Source organism: Wickerhamomyces ciferrii, contig 00075 (assembly GCF_000313485.1).
Source record: "Wickerhamomyces ciferrii WGS project CAIF00000000 data, strain NRRL Y-1031 F-60-10, contig 00075, whole genome shotgun sequence".
NCBI classification, from domain to species: domain Eukaryota; kingdom Fungi; phylum Ascomycota; class Saccharomycetes; order Phaffomycetales; family Wickerhamomycetaceae; genus Hansenula; species Hansenula ciferrii.
The window spans coordinates 55,112-77,178 of record NW_011887665.1 but is presented as its reverse complement, the minus strand read 5'-3'; the positions used below and the strand labels follow the sequence as shown (position 1 = coordinate 77,178).

Below are 22,067 nucleotides of genomic sequence, written 5' to 3'. Positions count from 1 at the left end.
AAGAATTTTGTTTACTTTTAAGAAAACCTTTTTGTACCAAAAATAATAAAATCACAAATTCTCTTCTGTGATCTCAAAACTGAAAGAAAAAAATCCCAAATACGCGTTTGAAACACAAATAAAAAATCTTGAAAATCGTGAAAAATCAATAAAATTAGCCAAAAAAAGACATTAGGGAATTCCGACTAAAATTTAAAATAGTTAACTATGGGAAATACAAAAAGGAGGGTAAATAGGACACGCGAATTCCGACCATTGGTATAGACTTTAAATAATTAAAGACGCGTAAAAGTGAATGTATTTAACAATGTGATATAGTAGGAATAGTATAAAGTCAATTCAATAATCATGTCACAATACTCCGATGAAGTGTCCAAGCTCCTAGAATCAGGTGCCAAATCTTATGCATCCAAAGAATTTGAAGATGCAGTATCTAATTATGGTGAAGCATGTCAAATTTATTCAAATGATAATGAAGGTAAAGAATCTCCAGATTTATTATTTTTATATGGTAAGGCTCTTTTCCAAGTTGCTGTATCCAAGAATGGGATCTTTGGTGGTAATCCAGATGAAGCTGCTGCTTTGACCTCGAAAGATGATGTTAAAGAAGATACTCCAAAAGGTTTATTTCAATTTAGTGAAGATGTACCATTAGCTGAAGAAGAAGATGAAGAAGATGAAGAGGAAGATAAAGAGCAAAACAATGAAGAAGAAGAAGAAGAAAATAATGACGATCAAGATCAAGAACAAGAACAAGAACCACAAGAAGAACAATCAGATTTTGAAATTGCATGGGAAATTTTAGATCTTTCACGTTCATTATATGAACAATCATTACCAGAAAATCATAAATTACAAAGTATACCTGAGGATGCAGAAGCTTCCAAAGATCCAATAATCATCACAAAGATTAAATTATCAGATATTCATGACTTATTAGGTGAAATTTCATTAGAAACTGAAAATTTTAAACAAGCATCTGAAGATTTTGAATCATTATTAACCATTAGAGAAGAATTATTCCCATTTGAATCTGAATTAATAAGTGAAGCTCATTATAAATTATCATTAGCTTTAGAATTTAATTTTAATGATTCTGAATCTAAAATCAAGGCTATAAATCATTTAACTAAAGCTATTGAAAGTATTAAATTAAAACAATCAAATCAAAAAAATGAAGATAAAGATTTAGATTTAATTAAAGAATTAGAATCAAGATTAGATGATTTACAAAAAGATCCAAATGAAGCTTTTGATCAACAAAAAAATGATATTATTAAAGGTATCCTGGGGGAAGTTACTTCAACTGATTCTAAACAAAATTCATCATCTACATCAAGTACGAATAATCAACCTATTAATGATTTAACTTCTATTGTTAAGAAAAGAAAATCTAAACCTGGTCAAATAGCTAATGATAAAAATAAAAAATCAAAGAAATAATTAATGTTTTGTTCAATAAGAATTCTTATTTTTAGATTTACTTTTAAAATAAACATTTTTACCAAGATTTAATCGAACTGTATCAAAACCAAATTCTTCTTTTAAATCAAATGTATAATCATCATCATCTTCACGATCATCATCATCATCATCATCATCTTGATCAAAATAATCATTTTCATCAGAATCTTTTAAATAATCTATAACTTTTTGTAATTCTTCATCTTTTGTTTTATAAGTTGGATTATAAATATAATGTGAAAATTCTTTAAAATAATCATAATCATCCCAATCATAATAATCATCATCTGCATCAACAAAATCTTTATATAATAATTCTTCTTTTGATGGTTTATCTAATTTCCCATAAATACATTCTTTGAAAAACAATGCCCATAATAAAAATTTCTTTTCTGCATGTTTTATAGCAAATATTAATTTCCATTGATATCTATACAAGATATCTTGAAATTCCCAACATAAAATTCTTAAATATTTTATAATAAGATGAATAATTGCTAAAATTTTCTTTGCAATTCTATAAGGAATATATAAATTTAATATATTTTTCAATAACCATATAATTCTTCTTTTAATCTTTCTAATAATTTTCATTGCTAACTTAATAAGTTTAATAATATAAAGGACAATTTTGGTTTCTAAAAGTTCTAAATATTTCTTTAATTTGATTAAATACCATATGATTTTGGCAATTAATTTGGCAATAAACACAGGAATTTTAAATAATGAAAGGAAGATTTGTGCATCAATTGAATCTGAATCTTGATCAGGCTCAACATAATCATCTAAATCAACAAATGGAATGAAAGGTTGTGAAGTAAAGTTATTTAAATCAAATCCATTATTAAATTCAAACATGTTTTTGAATAACCAATCATCTTCAAGACCAGCACTTAACCCTTCTATAACCTCCTCTGGTAATTGATCACCATAAACATTATCATAAACTGCAATGAAATCTTCCACAGTCATATCACCAAGTATATCATAAACTTTATAAAATCTTTGATATACATCTAATAATTCAGCATACATTCCAAATTCTAATTCATTTGTTAATTCAATCATTGACTTAGTTTCACTTGGGGTATAATCATCTAAAGCCATATTATGAGGTTTATTAAAATCAAAAGTGTTGATATAATGAGGATCACCAACTAAATTAATCACCAATTCCTCCACAGTATGGTATCTATTTGCAAATAGTCTTGATTGAATACCAACTTCGTATTGATCCTTAAGCCTTTCGGGAAGAAGATCATTGAATATATCTTCAAATGATTGAGAAATAACAACTTGACATAACCAAATCCACCAAAACAAATGGAATTTCAACCTCATCTTTACCATTTCTTTCCAATAAACCACAGCGGCAACCTAATTCAAGTATCCTGAAAGCTTCACTACCACCATCATGAACAAAAAACGAAAAAGAAGAAGATTGGAATTCAAAAATTCAATCCAATTCATTTTCTTTTATGATTAACCGCTGAGATCAAAACAAAACAAATTGGAAAACATCACCAAAAATTATAAAAACACAACATCATGTGACAAGCATTTCAAGAAGCCCTAAAACAATTCAACACATTCAACACAAGAGACAAGCAAGATTCCATTGATAACTAGTTGATAACAATTGAATAGTAAATGAAGTCTTCTTGATAACAATTGCATAGTAGTCAAAATATCACCACCATTCACTGCGTAACCACTTCCGTTTCCGTCAAAAGCAAATCCCAAATCCACAATCGAAAAGTTGAAATTTGTGTCAGGAATCAGCAATCACAAGAGTATATAAATCAATCCTTATCTTCATTTGTATTTAATTCAATTCTTTTTTTGACAATTCAATAAACTATAAATCAAAGAACAATGGCTCAAGCTATCCCACCAGAAGAAAAACCAATTGGATCAACTAGTTCCACAACTGGATCAACTGGAACCAATTCCACTACTCAATCAAAAGGTTCACCAGTGGAAAACTTATTGAAAGTATTTAAAGTAAGTTAGAACAATCACTGATTGTTTTGGACATGATAACTAACATGAATTTATAGTCTTCATATCCAAGAAGTGCATGGTTTTTCGCAAATTTCTTTGTTGTTTTAAATACAATTTTATTCTTATTTTCATGGAAATCTGGTGGTTGGTTAAATAAAACTTGGTATAGATTAATTTTTATTAATGCTTTAGCTTCATTTGGTATTGTTACTTATGAAAGTTTAGGTCAATATCAAAGTAAAACTGGTTCAATTATTTATGGTGCGCTACTTTCAGATGATAATTCTCATTATTTATATGATGCATTTATTTGGTTAATTTTACCAAAACAAAGTCTTGCTACTGCACCTTTTTATATTTTTTCATTTTTCCATGTCTTGAGCTTTAGTTCAACTCAAATTTTACCAGCAATAAATGCACCAAATTCAATTTCTTTAAAAGTTTCAAATTTTGCTAAACAATATCATGATTTATCAAGAAGATTAGCTTCAACTTTTGAATTATTATTATTTATTTTTTTGGTTTTACAATCAATTTTTTGGTATAAAGGTTCATGGATTTCTTTAATTTTATATTCAATTTTCATTAAAGTTAAAACTGAAAGATCAATCTTTACAAGAAATACTTTAAAAAACTGGGAAGTTAGAATTGATGGTATTGTTAGTGCTCAAAATATTCCACCAGTTGTTAAAGCTCAATGGGGTAATTTGAAATCTTTTATTAAACAATTGGGTTCTTTTTCTTTAGTTCATGAAGTTGAAGAAAAAACCGATAAAACTAAATAAGATTGGTGATGGATATAATCACTGATATATGAACCATTCTTTTTATATATATATTAAACAGATGTATACTATGTAATTGAGTATGATATTGTGATATTGTGATAATTGAATGTAGATAACCATTATACTTACTATTTTAATTTAACCGTTTTAAACCCTTTTATTTAACCGACTATATAAATGACTAATCTCTGACATAATCAATCAACAATTACCTAATCATGACGTAATCATTATTTTCTAGTAAATTCTTCAAAAATTCTGAAAATCTGAAAAATCCAAAAAATTCAAAAATTTAATCAGTGGAATTTTCTAGAATGAAAAAAAATTAAATCGCTGTGTATTTTTTTTTAAAGGTCGACGTTTTCAAAAAATTTATAATAAGCTTGAATTTCAGTTTTTATAAACTTCTACAATTTTTGTTTTTTCAAATAATATATCAATCTATTTACAGATAATTATTATAACAAAATGAGTAAAGCTGTTGGGTAAGTTGATTAATGACAATGGCATTGACATGGAAGATAATTGATGGATAATGGGTTTGGAGATCCGGGTTTGTTGGTGATGAACCATGGTGATGTGGTTATTTAGTAATCAATTGAGTGGAAATAATGGTTATCCTCAATTATCAAAGTGTCAATTAGTTATCAGAACCAATATACTAACATTCTCTATAGTATTGATTTAGGTACTACCTATTCTTGTGTCGCTCACTTTTCAAACGATCGTGTTGAAATTATTGCTAATGATCAAGGTAACAGAACCACCCCATCTTTCGTTGGTTTCACTGATACCGAAAGATTAATTGGTGATGCTGCTAAAAATCAAGCTGCTATGAACCCAGCTAACACTATTTTCGATGCTAAACGTTTAATTGGTAGAAAATTTGAAGATCCAGAAGTTCAAAATGATGCTAAACATTTCCCATTCAAAGTTATTAAAGATGCTGATTTACCAAAAATTCAAGTTGAATTCAAAGGTGAAACTAAAGTTTTCACTCCAGAAGAAATCTCATCAATGATTTTAACTAAAATGAAAGAAACTGCTGAATCTTTCTTAGGTACTCAAGTTAACGATGCTGTTGTTACTGTTCCAGCTTATTTCAATGATTCTCAAAGACAAGCTACCAAAGATGCTGGTTTAATTGCTGGTTTAAACGTCTTACGTATCATTAATGAACCAACTGCCGCTGCTATTGCTTACGGTTTAGATAAAAAAGATGAAGGTGAAAAAAATGTTTTAATTTTCGATTTAGGTGGTGGTACTTTTGATGTTTCATTATTAGCTATTGAAGATGGTATCTTTGAAGTTAAAGCTACTGCTGGTGATACTCATTTAGGTGGTGAAGATTTCGATCATAAATTAGTTGAACATTTCGTTGCTGAATTCAAACGTAAAAACAAAAAAGATATCTCTGGTAACCAAAGATCATTAAGAAGATTAAGAACTGCTTGTGAACGTGCTAAACGTACTTTATCATCATCAGCTCAAACTTCAATTGAAATTGATTCTTTATTCGAAGGTATTGATTTCTACACTTCAATTACTAGAGCTAGATTTGAAGAATTATGTGCTACTTTATTCAGATCAACTATTGATCCAGTTGAAAAAGTTTTAAGAGATGCTTCATTAGATAAATCAAAAGTTGATGAAATTGTTTTAGTTGGTGGTTCAACTCGTATTCCAAAAGTTCAAAAATTAGTTTCTGAATTCTTCAACGGTAAAGAACCAAACAGATCAATTAACCCAGATGAAGCTGTTGCTTACGGTGCTGCTGTTCAAGCTGCTATCTTAACTGGTGATCAATCATCAAAAACTCAAGATTTATTATTATTAGATGTTGCTCCATTATCATTAGGTATTGAAACTGCTGGTGGTGTCATGACTAAATTGATTCCAAGAAATTCAACTATCCCAACTAAAAAATCTGAAACTTTCTCAACTTATGCTGATAACCAACCAGGTGTCTTAATTCAAGTTTTCGAAGGTGAAAGAGCTAGAACTAAAGATAACAACTTATTAGGTAAATTCGAATTATCAGGTATTCCACCAGCTCCAAGAGGTGTTCCACAAATCGAAGTTACTTTTGATGTTGATGCTAATGGTATCTTGAATGTTTCTGCTTTAGAAAAAGGTACTGGTAAAACTCAAAAAATTACTATTACCAACGATAAAGGTAGATTATCAAAAGAAGATATTGAACGTATGGTTTCAGAAGCTGAAAAATACAAAGAAGAAGATGAAAAAGAAGCTGCTAGAATTGGTGCTAAGAATGGTTTAGAATCATATGCTTTCTCATTGAAAAACACCACCAGTGAAGAAGCTTTCACTTCAAAAGTTTCAGAAGATGAAAAGAAACAATTAACTGAAGCTATTGAATCAACCATCTCATGGTTAGATGAAAACCAATCTGGTGCTGTTGATGAATACACTGACAAACAAAAAGAATTAGAATCAGTTGCTAACCCAATCTTAACTAAATTCTACCAAGAAAACGGTGGTGCTCCAGGTGGTGCCGCTCCAGGTGGTTTCCCAGGTGGTGCTCCACCAGCTCCAGAAAATGAAGGTCCAACTGTTGAAGAAGTTGATTAAACTTTATGAACAATTTGTGTTAAGTTTTCTTTGCTTTGTTAATTCATTGTCATTTTTCATTTTATAGAAAAAAATTAATTAGAGATATCAAATTTTTTTTTTTTCATATATATTTTAATGTTTTTAGAAATTATAATTATAGATTAATCATATTATAGAATAATTTATAGAGGTAATTATTTATGTTTTAATTATTTTGGGTACATAAAAATTGTAGTAAAATCAAATAGCCATTAATACATTATAGTTTTATACATTATATAATTAAAAACAACCTTTAATCATCCATAGCGATTTCTGGAACACTATCTTCTTCATCTTCAACTTCTTCTTCTTGAGTACTTGGTAATTTAGCAATGGATTTTCTATTTGAAGAAGCAGATTTTGATTTTGATTGTTGTTGTGTAGGTTGTTGTTGAGGTTGAGGTGTAACAATAGAATCACCATTAGTTGTTTTCTTTTGTTCATATCTTTCCACAACACTTTCAAATAATTCACTTAAACTTTCCTTGTTTAACTTAATTCTATTCAAAACTTTTCTATCTAATAATCCAGTTTCACCAAAATCTAATAATTTTGCACTATATAAAGAAAGATCAAGATCAACTTCAAATTCTCTTTGTGTTAATTCTTGATCATCTAAATCACTAGTATCAACTTTAATAGAATTGAAATTAACATCTTCATCATCATCTCTTTCTAAATCAATATCAACTAAATTAGCGAAATATGCTTCTTTTGTTAAGAAAAGATTTAAAATAACTTTTGTTGTTTCCTCTGAAATTGCTAATGAAGCTAAATCAATATCATGAAATCTATTAACATTAAGTAATGCTGGATTTGGATCAACAAAGAAGTTTTTCAATAATGTTAAAAGACTTGTTAAGGCAAAGACAACTTTAGTTTGGAAATCAGAAGCTGGTACATGATTTAATAAATATTGATATTCTTGAATTATATCTGGAATTTCTTTTAATTCTTTTTCAATATCAAGTTCTTCTTGTGTATGTATCAAATAATTTAATTTATATGAAGTTGCAGTAAGATATAATTCAATTAATGAAGTTGCAGTTTCTGATGAAATTGATTCAATTTTAAAATCTGGGAATATAGTGAAAACTTTACTTCTAATATATTCAAAAGTTTTGAAAACATCACTTGTATCATATTTAAGACTTAATAATAATAATTTTAATACAAAATCTTCATGTAAAGTTTCAATAGAAGTCTTGGATAATTCAAAAGATGGATCTTTAACATAATTTTCAAATTCAATGATTAATTCTGTTACTAAATCTTTAAATAATGAATTGATTTCATCAACTGTAGTTGAACCAAACGTATTTTCCAAGACTTTGAAAATTTCTTTAAATTCATTTTGTAAACCATCAACTGAATTATTTTTAAATTGTTTAATTAATTGTTGAAATATAGTTTTATAAGTATTTGATTGATTAAAATTTTCAAAAAATTCAACTGGATAAAGTAAAAGGATTTGAATAAATGTTGATAAATTTTGTTCTTCATTATGAACTTTTTTCAATAATAAAGGTAAATGTGTAATTAATTTTTGTAATTGAGAATCATCAACTTCTTTATTTTTTTTCTTTAATTCTTCATTAGTTTCTTTCAAATGGATTAAAGCACCATGTATCACACCAAATAAAACAGTTTCTTGTTCAGCTGTTAAAGTTATAGCTTTGGATAATTCATCATCAACCAGGTCAGTTGAATCTATATCTAATAAAAAGTATCTTATCAAAAATTCCCAATGATCAGAATAAGCTGGTAATGCAAATAATTCCTTACCAGCAATAGCAAAAGGTGAAGGTTTTAATTTATTAGATTGAACAAGTTGGTTTTCTTGTTCATCAATTTGATTTTCAGCATCACTAGCAACTGTTAAAATTTCAATTAAATTATGAATCTTGATAACTTCTTTCAAATCAAGTGGGAAAGAATTTTCACTTGTCTTGATATTAACAGTAAGTGCATCTAAAGTTGCTTTTGTATTTTCAGATTCCACAGTATTTATGAATTTTGAAACTAATTTTATAATTTTTGGATCTTTTGATGTGAAAATTAATGAAGTAATTTGGCCTATTTCTTCATCTTCCAAAAATCCAATCTTATTGATTTCATTTAATAAGTTAATAGCATTAGTTTTAACATTTCTATCGACATCATGGAATGCAATTTCAATAATTCTATTTTTGAATCTTTCAAAAAATTGTCTTAATCCAGTTACTATAATGTTTTTTTTCAATAATTTAATAAGAGTTTTAATAACTTGTAATCTAACATGTTGATTTTCATCTGATAAAACCCAACCCAAATATTTTAAATATGTAACTTTGAAAAACAATTCTGGATATAAATCCATCCAATCACCTAATGATGACATAGCTTCAACTCTGATTTGGTAATCAATATCTTTAAATCTATGAATGAATGTTGTATTCAAGATATCCTGAATGAAATTATCCAAGATTAATGACTGATTAGTATATTGATTAACATTTGATTCCATTTGTGTAATTCTTTTCTCAAGAGCCTTATTTTGCTTTTTAGTTCTTTTTTCTTGTTCTTTTTCTAATTGATGTTTAAATTTTTCAAGTGATGTATTAACTTTTACAATACTTTGACATAATGAACTTTCAATATTCAATAGTAATAAAGTTGATACATATCTCAACGATCTAATATAAGAAACGGAGAATGATGATAACCATATAAGTAAATCTTCCATTAAATTTGAATCTTCTGGTTCTTCAACTTCTTCATCATCTTCACTAATGACAATATTTTCATATAATAAACCATTTTCTTCACTAATACTTATAAGATGATTAGCAAAATCAACAAGATTTCTTTTCAAATTTGCATATTCTGGTTTTTTAGAGACAAGATAAAATTCATGATTTAATTGACGTTTAAAGAATGTTTGAATTTCAGAAACAGTTTCAGAAGCACTTTCATTATTAGCAACATCATGTTCTTCAATTGTAGTATAACAACCAACGACGTTCAAAATCAAATTCACCAAATCCTTTTTAGCCAAATCTTTATTACTTTTGTATTGTTCAAGCCAATCATTAGCCAATTCTGATATTGAAGCTTCTGAATCATTTAATGCCTGGAAAATATAATGTTCTTCAAAATTCTCCCTCATTTCAGCCAAAACATCTTCTGGATTCCGCTTAGACTTTTTGGATGAATTAGCAGGTTTCCCAGGGCCTTTTGTAGTTCTTTTCCTCTTTTTAGGCGTTGTTTCTCCATAACTTTCATCTTGATCTTCATAAGCTGAATCTTCAATTTCTTCATCATCGATAACCGGCTGAGAGCTTTGTACCTCCTTGATACGCTGAGAACGACGGATTGGAGTCGACTGACTGGACATTGTGCTTTTTCCCTTTGTCTTTGTCTTGATCTTTTAGAGAAGACTAATATGTATACTTTATTGTTTCTGGTTTATTTGTTTATTTGGTTTCTACGCGTCAAAAATTTCGCGTTTATTATTTTTTTTTGAAAAAGCGTGAATTTCGCGGTGCCATAAAAGTTAGGCAGAGCGCCACCGAATTGAAAGACAGCTAGGCAGGGAGATTAGCCGCCAGTCAGCCTAAACATCAAACTGCCTCTGCCTAAAGCTTTCAAATTCCAAATTGAAAGTGTCAAAATATTTTAAAATCAAAACAAAAAAACCAATTTAAACCATTTGATTCCAAAACCAGAAATCGATACAAAATGAGCTGGTACTCGACTGGAAAGGGAAATGGTAAACAGAAAGAGAGGCATCGCAGCTTTTATTGATGACGCTGTTTAAGGCAATTCTGATGGCTGTTTTGACGGGTTGATCTTTGACGGATTGTGCGGTGATTTTGGGAGGTATTGTTTGGTTCAGAGTAAAGTTACCGAAAAGGGATAGCACAATGGGATACCCAACAACAAATAAAAGTACTACTAAATGAGGTTTGATGATAGTTGCAGAGGGTATATCTGGTGGTATTGAAGCTCTATTTGACCAGTTGCTGGTATAGAATTGAAAGTTATAAGGTGAATATTCAAATTCCTCGAGGAAATTGGACTATGGAATGTACTGGTTAAGTTGAATATGGATAGACAGATCTCTCGTACTTTGTTATGATTTCTCGAGAAAATCTTTAGATCTCACCTGGAAACACTGCAGTTCTGCAAAAATAAACCAGTGTTTCATCTCTCAAAGAAACCTTGTTGTGCATAAAATGTTGTTTTGATGCACAGTTGACTGATTTTATTTTATGGAAAGATATAAAGAAAGATAATATCCTCAATTACTTTCCAAAAGCTTAAAGTTTCAAACCTTCTTTTCTTTAACTATAGTACATTTGCTATAACAATCAATCAATAATGTTATTGAACCCTGCAACTTTATTACTATTGGCATCAAGTGTTTCTGCTAAAGTTCTCAAGTTTGATTTGGGAGCTAAATCTCTTGAGAAAAGATCATTAAATGAAACCCACAAGTTAACAGGTCTTTCAAATATCTTTGAAGGCTCATTTGACGTTGGTACCCCTGGTCAAGAAATCCATGCTATTTTTGATACCGGTTCATATACTTTAGGTGTTATGTGGTCAGGTAATGAATATTGTGATAAAAATTCATGTACTAAAGGTGAATATGATCCATCCAAATCTTCAACTTCAGATAATACAACAAAAAGATATCCAACCGTCGGATTTGCTGATGGTTCTACAGGTGATGGTCATTATTTTACTGATAATGTGACTATTGCTGGTGCCAATCTTCATGATTTCAAATTTAATTTGATAGAGTCCTCAACTTCAGAACTTAATACATTCGGTATAGGTCCTGATCCTATCAACGAAGGTGCTCCTATTCTATTGAACTATATGACTGATCAAAGCTTGATAAAAAGAAAAGTTTTCTCCTCATACTATTCAGAAAAAACAGATAAGGCTGTTTTACTTTTTGGTGGTTTAGACAAAGAGCGTTATTCTGGTCAATTACAGAAACTTACCTCAAATGATGCATATAATTATAAGGTCGCATTAAATGGTCTATCAACTGAATGTGGTACTTTAAACGGAAATGGTTATATTTACCAACTTGATACAGGTGCTGGTTTTGGTGCTGCATTCCCAGATGTTATCTATCATAGACTTAACCAGTTATATGGCGGTGCAGTGGTTGATTCTTCAGTATACAAAGGTCCTAATGATTATGACGATAGTTTCTATGCTTTCAAATGTCAAAATGCTAAACCACTTGTTCTTGATTTACAAGGAAAAAAAGTAACTTGGTCCGCTAGAAGTCAAATTCTTCCACTTACTAGTAACGGTCAAAAGGTTTTAGATCAAGATGGTGATCAGTTATGTACATCCTATATGATTAATACAGGTAATGACACAAGCCTTCTTACTCTTGGTGCAGCTTTCTTGAAAGATATGTTTGTCGTGTGGGATGGAGAAAACACTGAAGTTTCTATTGCTCAAGGTAAACAAAGTGACAGTGAAGATATCATTGAAATTACAGGTGATGTTCCAGATGCTGTTAATGCTCCAGATTACGGAGATTTTGATAACCTTAGATCAGATGACAATTCATTCAATCAACCTTCAACTACTTCATTAAGTTATTCAGCATTCACCGCAACTGGCACTTATTATGGTACTTTTGCCACTGATTCATGTGATTCCACCACCACTTTATCAAGCTCTGCTTCAAGTGCTACTGCTTCTTCATCTGCTGATGTCTCATCATCATCTGGCTCTTCAGCGAGGCTTACCACGCCAAGCTCATCATTAGCCAGTTCAAGCATCCCATCTTCAGTTTCCTCTTCAGTTTCCTCATCATCAATCAATCCAACAACACCTATTGAAAAACAAGTCGATAACAACTCATCATTGAATTCATCTCAAGTCAGTTCATCTGTCTCAGATGGTCAAACAACCATTTATAGTTCATCATACTCATCAATTTCTTCAGCTACTTGTGTTTCTTGTGCTTATAAAAATTTGAAAAATGTTACATCAACTGCAATTGAATCTGAAAATCATACTGTTTTGAAAACCATTACTTCATGTTCTGACAACAAATGTTCAGAAATTATTACCACTATTGAACCATCAACCACAGAATCTGCTACCCCACCATCTACTTCATTATCTTCAATCATTTCAACCACTTCTGGTTCTGCTTCTGGCTCTGCATCTAGTGCTTCTTCAGAAGGTTCTATACCATCATCATCAAATTCACCAGTTGAAACTGGATCTTCAACCACATCATTACCATCTGATACTCCAGCTGGCTCAGAATCACAATCAAACGTTGAAAGTAAAACAACAGTTTCATCAACCACTGAATCATCATCACCAGCTTCAGAATCATCAAAAGAATCACCAAAAGAATCAACTGAATCAAAACCATCCATTGAAGGTTCATCATCATCATCAACTGCTAATCCTTCATTAGCACCAAAATCATCTTCAGCTCTATCATCCTCATCATCCTCATCATCCACTTCAGCTGCTTCATTAACTCCGGCTATTTCAACTTATGAAGGTTCTTCAAACAGTTTATCAGCTCCATTTATCTTTAAATTGATTTCAAATCTATTGTGATTAAAGTACTAAACTGTTAAGAATCAATGAAGTTCTTGATGAACTTTATTAGTTAACAAGTAATGTTTATTTTTTGTATAATTCAAATCAATAATTGATATTTTGTATGTTTATGAAACTTAATCGTTGTTTTTATACACAACTTATGTAGTTAATATATTGATATAGCAAGTATAAAGATATGATGAATTTATATATTTTCGCTGAAACAGAATGGTATTGATTAATTCATTAAAAAATACAATAACTGATCTAAGAACACAGTCATAAAGATACAGTATACAGGACACATGAGTGATACATTATCCATATATGAAAGAGCAAACTATCCACTCAAATGGAATATACAGGTATTTATGCTTCTCTATACCGATTGTGATTCTCAGTTTGTACTTGTAAGCTTCTACTGATCAACTAATAATAATCTTCATCATCAAAATCATCATCAAAATCTTGAACAAAACGCATAAGAAGTTGATGCGTCGGATCTGGGTTAATACGATTATTTTCAACTTTCTTTCTTGGTTTATCAATAATATTATAATTTTCAACTCTCTTTCTTGGGTTATCAATTGGGTCATCAAATCTTCTAAAATTACCATCTATTTTATATTCTAACTTATCACTTTGATGATTGACGAATATTCTTGGGTGATAGTCTCTTTCCTGTTCTCGATCCATCAAAGTTGATATAAATGATTCGCCCAGTTTGATGAAATAAGTCTTACCGATATATTCTTCATAAGGTGAAATTTTTGGTTCTTTCTCAAGAGAAGGATTGTATTTGTCTTTAAATTTGTCTTTTTTCTGCTCTGAAGTCAATCTAAGACCATGTATGAATTCAAACTCACCATCTTCATCTTCAAGATACGGTTGGGAATTGCAGAACCTTAAATTTGGTGCTCTGACAACAAAACTTTTAAGTCCATCACATATTGAATCTAATTTTATCAAAGAGTCAAGGTTTCTACCAACCAAATTCCGAACATCTGTTATACGAAGATACTTCAATTTCCGGAAATCTTCAAGAGTTAAAGATTCCACTTGGACATAGTTCAATTCTAAATGAATCAGATTGGGTGCATTTACATCCAATTCCAGCCGAGTAAAATCAAAATCTCCATCACTGTTGTTGATTACCAAAAGTTCCAAGTTTTTGAACCATACATACAGTACCCTCAGGAAACCTCTTCCAGTTATTTGAAGCCTTTTTAACTTGTGATGATAAAAATCTTCCATATAGAACACCTGACGATGTACCAAATCTAAAGTTAGTTCCTCCAATTGTGGATACGAATCTTCTTCAATACCCCCAAATTCATGTAATTTTTCCGCTTTAATTTTAAGGGACTTCAATGAAGGAGCATTGAGAGTAGGGACAAATTCGTCGAAGTATTCCGACAAATAGATGTCTAATCCTTCTAAGTTCTGAAAACTCATCGAGTACAATTCGTGTTGGGTATCATCAACGAAGTTCACCTTCAAAAACTTCAATGTATCTGTATTGATAAACCGCAAAAAAGAAACAGGCTGATTCGTTGCAATTGATAAACTAGTGGCTTTCTGGAAAAATGAAAAGTCATTGGATGAATCAATATCATTGATACCAGTATGTATATGTTTCAATTCTGGGCAATTGACATTAGAAATGACAGGAAACGTTTCCGATTGTATCTCAACATATTGAAGCTTTGGTAATTCAGCATTTTGAAAGGTTATGGATCCATAGGTACTGATAAGACTTGCATGAAACAAAGTGGTGGAATTCAAATTCTTGATAATGATATTTTCTTCACTTTTGATTTCTAAAAATCTTAAATCATTAAATTCTAGATTATTACCATCTATTACAACGTCTCTATCTGAAATAACTTTGATACGTTTCAATGTAGGAGATAAAAGTTTATCATTAAGCTCGAAATCAATATTAACACGCTCAATCCTCAAGTCAGCCAATGCCGTTCTTAAATCAAATGATTTGATAATTGATCTAGAACTCTCTCCAATAAAATGTAGCCCATCGAAATCCTTTGCCCAAGCTTTTAATGACTCGTCAGTACTTGTGCAATTTGTGAAAACTAGTGCTTTAGCACCTGGTATGTGAATTCGATTGGGATAAAGAGATTTTTGGTTAAATGTTATGACATCTGCTGTACCTGTATACCCAAGAACCTTGAACAAGTTATTTTCTCTTTTTCCACTCAATTCAATCAATTTATCGAAAATTGCCGATTTTCTTTCCTGTTCCATAAAGCCAAAGGGTGAAGTTAAAGGCATATTACCTGTAATTACCAGCATTCTTAACTCATTGTCCTCGTAGACATGTCTATTATCGTAAAACTTTACTATATCTGATATTTCAAATAGTTCAAGCAAACCGGTTCTTGCATGGTCAAAATAATTGTAATCAATCATAACATGTGATTTCTTAGGAACATTAGTAAAGAATTTGATCTCTTCGGAATCTTTGGTCAAGGTGACAAAGTCTTGAAGTTTGTCAGAGACTTCCTTTATAGCATACAAATTGTTAATATCTGTTGGTGAAACATTTTGAAGAATTTTTATAAACACCTCATCTGGTAGGTCTGTCACTGTAACCTTTTTCATTTGATTGGTGATTTTGAATTGAGGGAAAATATTATAGTGAAGAGGGAAAGAAAGGTATTAATTTTTAAAGTTCATTGTCTCGTTAGTATCCCGTTTCGCTCGTAGAACCTAGACTTCCGAATGTGGAAATAAAAAGTCGCTTTATCCCAGGTAGCGAGAGACTATGAGTCCTAGACTAACTTGTCATAACTCATGAAGAAAGTAGAAGTCAGAAAGTACACGAATATAAGTACTCTACAAAAAGAATACACGAGTTATACGGTATTCATGAAATAGCAGTCTCTGAATCTGTAGGTCGCTGTAATTCTGTTTCCTGTTTCCTAATTCTATCGATTAACATATGCTTGATTTATATTTGTATACTTCTCCTGATCGACTAATATTATATATCTTTTCAAAACGACTCTTTAGCTCCATCTTTATTTATATTTTTCAAAGTCGATCGAGTCCATAATATCTTGCAACCACGGATCCAATTTATTATCATCCTCTTCAGATTTCTTTCTTGGTTTATCAATTGGGTCATCAAATCTTCTAAAATTACCATTTATCATATATTCTAATTTATCACTTTGATCATAATTGACAAATATTCTCGGGTAATAATCTCTTTCCTTGTCTCGATCCATCAAAGTTGGTATAAATGACTCTCCCAGTTTAGCAAAATAAGTTAGACCAGAGTACTCTTCATAAGGTGAAATTTCTGGTTCTTTCTCAAGAGAAGGATTGTATTTGTCTTTAAATTTGTCTTTTTTCTGTTCTGAAGTCAATCTAAGACCATGTATGAATTCAAACTCACCATCTTCATCTTCATTTTCAAGATACGGTTGGGAATCGCAGAACCTTAAATTTGGTGCTCTGACGACAAAACTCTTAAGTCCATCACATATTGAATCTAATTTTATCAAAGAGTCAAGGTTTCTACCGACCAAGTTTTGAACGTCTGTTATGCGAAGATATTTCAATTTCTGGAAATCTTCAAGAATTAAAGTATCTATTTCAACATAATTCAGCTCTAAATGAATCAGATTGGGAGCAGCTATATCAAATTCCAAACTTGTAGGATTATGGTCTCCCTCTGGGTTGTTTATCACCAAAAGTTCCAAATTTTTAAACTCTGCCTCAGTTAGCTCTAATGGACCTTTTCCTGTGTTTATTTGAAGCCTCTTTAGACTATCATGAGAAAAATCAGATATACTGAACTCCACTTGATATACAAGATCTAAAGTAAGTTCTTCCAGTTGTGGATACAAATAATGAGTGACTTCACCCATGTCAACCAATTTTTCCGCTTTAACTTTTAGTGACTTCAATGAAGGAGCTTTGAGCCCAGGAATTGATTCAAAATATCCCGACAAATAAATATCTAATGCTTCCAGGCGTTGAAAGCTGAACCGACATAATTGATGTTGAGATCTATGAGCGAACTTCACCTTCAAAAACTTAAGTGTATCTGTATCAATAAACTGCAAAAACGAAACTGGTTTCTTTGTAATTGATAAGCTGGTGACCTTTTTGAAAAATGAGAAGTCATTGGATGAATCAATATCATTGATACCGGTATGTATATGTTTCAATTCTGGACAACTGACATTAGTGATAACAGGGAAAGTTTTCGATTGTATCTCAATATATTGAAGCTTTGGTAATTTAGCATCTTGAAAAGTTATAGATCCATTGGTACTGATAATACTTGCATGAAACAAAGTGGTGGAATTCAAATTGTTGATAATGATATTTTCTTCACTTTTGATTTCCAAAAATCTTAAATCATTAAACTCCAGATTATTACCATCTATGATCACATCATTTTTTGATATAACTTTAAGAAGTTTTAATGTAGGGGATAAAACCTTATCGTTAAGCTCAAAATCAATACTAACATTCTCAAGCTTCAAATCGGCTAATGCCGTTCTTAAATCAAACGATTTAATTAGCGAGCTAGAACTCTCACCAACGAAGCTTAAACCATCGAAATCCCTATCCCAGAATTTTAATGACTCATTATTATTTGCACAATCTTTGAATACTAATGCTTTAGTATCTGGTAAATGAAAACGATTGGGATAAAGAGCTTTCTTCTTTATTATTAAAACATCATTAAAATCTGGGTATGCAAGGACCTTGAACAACTTATTTTTCCTTTCTCCACTCATTTTAACCAATTTATCCATGATCATTGGTTTATTTGGTGGCTTCGACCCAAATAAGCTTTCTCTCATCTCTGACATGTCATCTGTAATCACCAGAATTCTGAATTCATTATCCTCATAGAGGTGTCTATTATCGTAAAACTTAACTATATCTGATATTTCAAATAGTTCAAGTAGCCCAGCCCTTGCACAATCAGAATCATTATAATCAATCATAACATGTGATTGCTTAGGAACATTAGTGAAGAATTTGACATTTTCAGAATCTTTGGTCAAGGTGACAAAATCTCGAAGTCTGTCAGAGACTTCCTTTATGGTGTATAAATTGTTAATATCTGTTGGTGAAACATCTTGAAGAATTTTTATGAACACCTCATCTGGTAGGTCTAACACTGTAGCCGGTTTCATATTTGATATGCGATAGGCGATTTTGAAGTGAGATGGAGGATACAGCCACCAATTGAGTCCAATATAATATATAGTGGAGAGGAAACGGAAGAATGAAAAATGCATCAAATTTAATAAAGTTCAACGGTTTGATCGCGTTATCGCGTTTTGTTTGACTTCCGAATGTGGAAATAAAAAGTAATTTGATCTCGCTTTGACTACTAAACTTACAAGTACATTATCAATTATACCTTTCAATTCAATATTTATTTATAATCTATAATACATATTACCTTATTACCTTATTATTTCTCGCAACCACATTTAAATCCCAATTCCCTAATGGTTAATGATTCAATAGTAAAAACCTCCTCTTCAGTATCAGTAGCAATAGAAATACTACTTGGAATTTTATTTTGGCTAAAGAAGAAGGTATTTGTAGCAGTCATTTCACCATTATTGAAGTATAATTCCAAAATATTTCTATCAACAATACCATAAACATGATAGGTTTTAATGTCATCATCATCCTTACTTGCATATTGATGATATACAGATGAACGTTCTTGGTAATATGGAGTTTTTCTTTGGAAATCATTTTGAGTAGAACGATCAATGAACCAAGTTGTTTGTTGTGGATCAAATGTAGCTTGAATAGTTTCTTGTGTACCTTGAACAATTTGTGAATTGATGTTAATAACAAAATAATCTGCAGATTCTGGAGCAACTGTGAAAGTTAAGTTGAAATCTAAAACACCTGATGAATTTCTTTCACTATTGAAATCAGTAGCAACAAAAGTTTCAGATGTTAAGTTGGTATCTTCTAGGTCATATTGATTGATAACTTCCCAACTTTTCAAGCTTGAGTTTTTCTTGGTTTCTTTAGTTTCAAGAACTGGAGTTTGAACAAGAACCAATTGATTGTTCTCAGGATTGACATTAACATATTTCAATGTATGTTTTCTTGCCAAAGATTGTGAATGTCTATGGTTAGTAGCTGGAACCACAATTGCATATTGCCAGTTTGAAGCCCATGCGAGACCAATAGCACCATCTTCTGAATCTGTATTTTCAAATGATTGGAATGCATAATAATCTTTACCATAATCTTGGATTCTTGTAACATGATCATTTGCATAAAATGCTTTACCATCAAAGTCACCGATGAAATATTGATTGACAGATCCACCCATTGGAGCACCTGGATTAACAGCTAAGACTAAAACCCACTTTGTATCTGGATCATCACTCTTTGGATTTTCAATAGGTAATTCAAATATACCTGCACATTCATATTGATAACCTGAAATACCACTAGTGAAGAAAGATTCAAATTCCCAATCTTTTAAATTTGGAGAAGACCAAATTTCAACTTTATATTCTTGAGCTTTAGCAAGTACCATAATCCATTTTTCAGTTCCCTCATGCCAAAAAACTTTTGGGTCACGTTGTTGAGTAGTATGGACATCAATGATTGGATTCTTTTCATATTTGATGAATGAAAATCCACCATCAACTGAATAAGCAAGTTCTTGAGTTTGTGCTGTTGGGGTATTTAGGGTATATAAAGCAACAACTCTTTGTTCTGGATCTTGTGATTTATTGAAAAAACCTGAAGTATTATGTCTATCGATAACAACTGAACCTGAGTAAATACCTTGATTATCCTTGTATTCTTCTTCAGCTTCAATAGCAACACCTTTGTATTCCCATTTGATTAAATCTTTTGAAGTTGAATGACCCCAACTAATTGGTGATTCAAAAACAGTTGAATTTGGATTATGTTGATAATATGCATGCCATAACTTATCCTTTCTATCATACCAAAGACCATTTGGATCATTCATCCAACCTTTTTCAGGTGTTAGATGGAACTGTGGTCTATTATATTCTTTATTAACTTTCAAAGCATTAACTGACTGGAGAAAGAATGCTATTAAGGGTATCAAAAGCAACGAACTTGGCTGAATCATGATGATATCTAAACTTAAAATGATATATTAATTAATACTGAACTGATACATCTTTGAAGTAAAACTTTTATGGGAAATTCTGTTATATTTATACTTTGTTTGGAATGAATAATATGGTTCCAAGCTTCCATGGCACATTGCCCATTATGCTTTTTATTCTAGTGAAGATAATGTATCATTTAACGTTTGTAATTAATCACTTTCGGAACAACTATGGTATTTTATTTTGCATTAACGGAAAAAATCATGCATAGTTATACTTTAAGTTTCGATCAAACACCCTTACATGCTTTTTCAAAACTAGTAGTGAACAGTTAGCTATACGTGGTTAGCAAAACTTAATTAAAGTTGTGAAATGTTTTCTATCTTGATCATTCAGATAAATTATAAGTTTCTTGAAGCTATTACATGCAAATATTTCCTTTTTCCAATTTTTTTTTTCTCCGTGCTTGAGATTTTGAAATTGTTAGGGATACTCTATATTCTATATTTTAAGCAGGTACATGCTATACAATGTTAGTAATACTGTGTGCTTGACTAGCTTAACTCTTGAATCTTGACCCTTGAGCAACTTTTGGAGTTGTTTGACGGGGCCCCTTTGCCTACTTCAAAATGCGCCAATAAGAGTGCGTAACAACTTACAGACTCCACCACCTAAAATAATCTTACATAGCAATCGGAAAAACATCTTTGAAATCTTAATATATTATAGCACGTCCAAAACGTTCTATATAGTAGGCCGTTACTATCAAGGATATTACTATCGTAGATTAATTGAGATAGATCGGGGTTCTCTGCGTTCTCAGTGAACATCACTCAACGATAATGTTGATCATGAAGCTTCTGATTGTCAAAAGGAACCATTCGAATCTCGATCGACTTGAAAACTAAATTATCGGCATGAAACATTGACATACGTCTAAAATTAACACCAAATGAAACGATTCCATTCTGACTGATGGACATAGTAGGCTAAGTTCTAAGTAGCATACTCTTAAATGCCCATTCCCATTTCAAAAGCAATATGGTCGAAGGGTTTCCTGCTTTTTCTTCCTTGGCTTGACGTTGAGTATGTTGTAATTTGTGACTTCCGCATTCGTAATCGGGCTTAAAGTACCTCAAAGTATCCATAAATAGCCTATGAATTATGCTAGAATCCAGATTCAGATCCCAGATTTAACTAGAACATTAGAGCCGCAAGGTACGACTTTAACGTATACTCCTAAATCATAAGTACTCCTGCTACAACTTACTATTTACTAGTTATTAGACAACATACTCTCGACTTTAAACCTTCAGGATACTGCGCGCATATAGTCAAGAAGTCAGGACTCAGTACATAGTATTATAATTTATAAGTACTCATGGACCATGGTCCATGGAGTCATAGACCGGGTATTGAGCAGTTATACGTCATGTGCACAGGTAACAGAGTGCCGTTTTAAAGAACCCTTATAATCTAAGTTAGGATCTAGGCT

At 31.1% G+C, this 22,067-nt stretch overlaps 8 protein-coding genes across 8 annotated transcripts; 3 read left to right on the top strand and 5 right to left on the bottom strand.

Annotated features, from left to right (window-relative positions):
• Positions 1-348: 348 nt before the first annotated feature.
• HIF1 (Hif1p) lies at positions 349-1,443 on the top strand (the record flags this gene model as incomplete). Its single annotated transcript, XM_011276545.1, has 1 exon — positions 349-1,443. One exon carries the CDS (start codon positions 349-351, stop codon positions 1,441-1,443), a length of 1,095 nt encoding a protein of 364 aa, XP_011274847.1.
• A 12-nt stretch (positions 1,444-1,455) lies between these two features.
• BN7_2851 (uncharacterized protein) lies at positions 1,456-2,814 on the bottom strand (the record flags this gene model as incomplete). Its single annotated transcript, XM_011276544.1, has 1 exon — positions 1,456-2,814. One exon carries the CDS (start codon positions 2,812-2,814, stop codon positions 1,456-1,458), a length of 1,359 nt encoding a protein of 452 aa, XP_011274846.1.
• A 525-nt stretch (positions 2,815-3,339) lies between these two features.
• Positions 3,340-6,848, top strand: SSA2 (Heat shock 70 kDa protein; the record flags this gene model as incomplete). Its single annotated transcript, XM_011276543.1, has 3 exons — positions 3,340-3,459; positions 3,525-4,170; positions 4,945-6,848. The coding sequence occupies 3 exons, from the start codon at positions 3,340-3,342 to the stop codon at positions 6,846-6,848; spliced, it is 2,670 nt and encodes an 889-aa protein (XP_011274845.1).
• A 277-nt stretch (positions 6,849-7,125) lies between these two features.
• IRR1 (cohesin subunit IRR1) lies at positions 7,126-10,248 on the bottom strand (the record flags this gene model as incomplete). The annotated part of the gene is made up of 1 exon (XM_011276542.1): positions 7,126-10,248. The coding sequence occupies one exon, from the start codon at positions 10,246-10,248 to the stop codon at positions 7,126-7,128; it is 3,123 nt and encodes a 1,040-aa protein (XP_011274844.1).
• Positions 10,249-11,234: 986 nt separating this feature from the next.
• On the top strand, positions 11,235-13,469 carry BN7_2848 (Lysosomal aspartic protease; the record flags this gene model as incomplete). Its single annotated transcript, XM_011276541.1, has 1 exon — positions 11,235-13,469. The coding sequence occupies one exon, from the start codon at positions 11,235-11,237 to the stop codon at positions 13,467-13,469; it is 2,235 nt and encodes a 744-aa protein (XP_011274843.1).
• Positions 13,470-13,883: 414 nt separating this feature from the next.
• Positions 13,884-16,076, bottom strand: BN7_2847 (uncharacterized protein; the record flags this gene model as incomplete). The annotated part of the gene is made up of 1 exon (XM_011276540.1): positions 13,884-16,076. The coding sequence occupies one exon, from the start codon at positions 16,074-16,076 to the stop codon at positions 13,884-13,886; it is 2,193 nt and encodes a 730-aa protein (XP_011274842.1).
• Positions 16,077-16,495: 419 nt separating this feature from the next.
• TLR2 (Toll-like receptor 2) lies at positions 16,496-18,637 on the bottom strand (the record flags this gene model as incomplete). The annotated part of the gene is made up of 1 exon (XM_011276539.1): positions 16,496-18,637. One exon carries the CDS (start codon positions 18,635-18,637, stop codon positions 16,496-16,498), a length of 2,142 nt encoding a protein of 713 aa, XP_011274841.1.
• A 284-nt stretch (positions 18,638-18,921) lies between these two features.
• On the bottom strand, positions 18,922-20,589 carry INV4 (Invertase; the record flags this gene model as incomplete). The annotated part of the gene is made up of 1 exon (XM_011276538.1): positions 18,922-20,589. The coding sequence occupies one exon, from the start codon at positions 20,587-20,589 to the stop codon at positions 18,922-18,924; it is 1,668 nt and encodes a 555-aa protein (XP_011274840.1).
• Between the last annotated feature and the right edge of the window lie 1,478 nt (positions 20,590-22,067).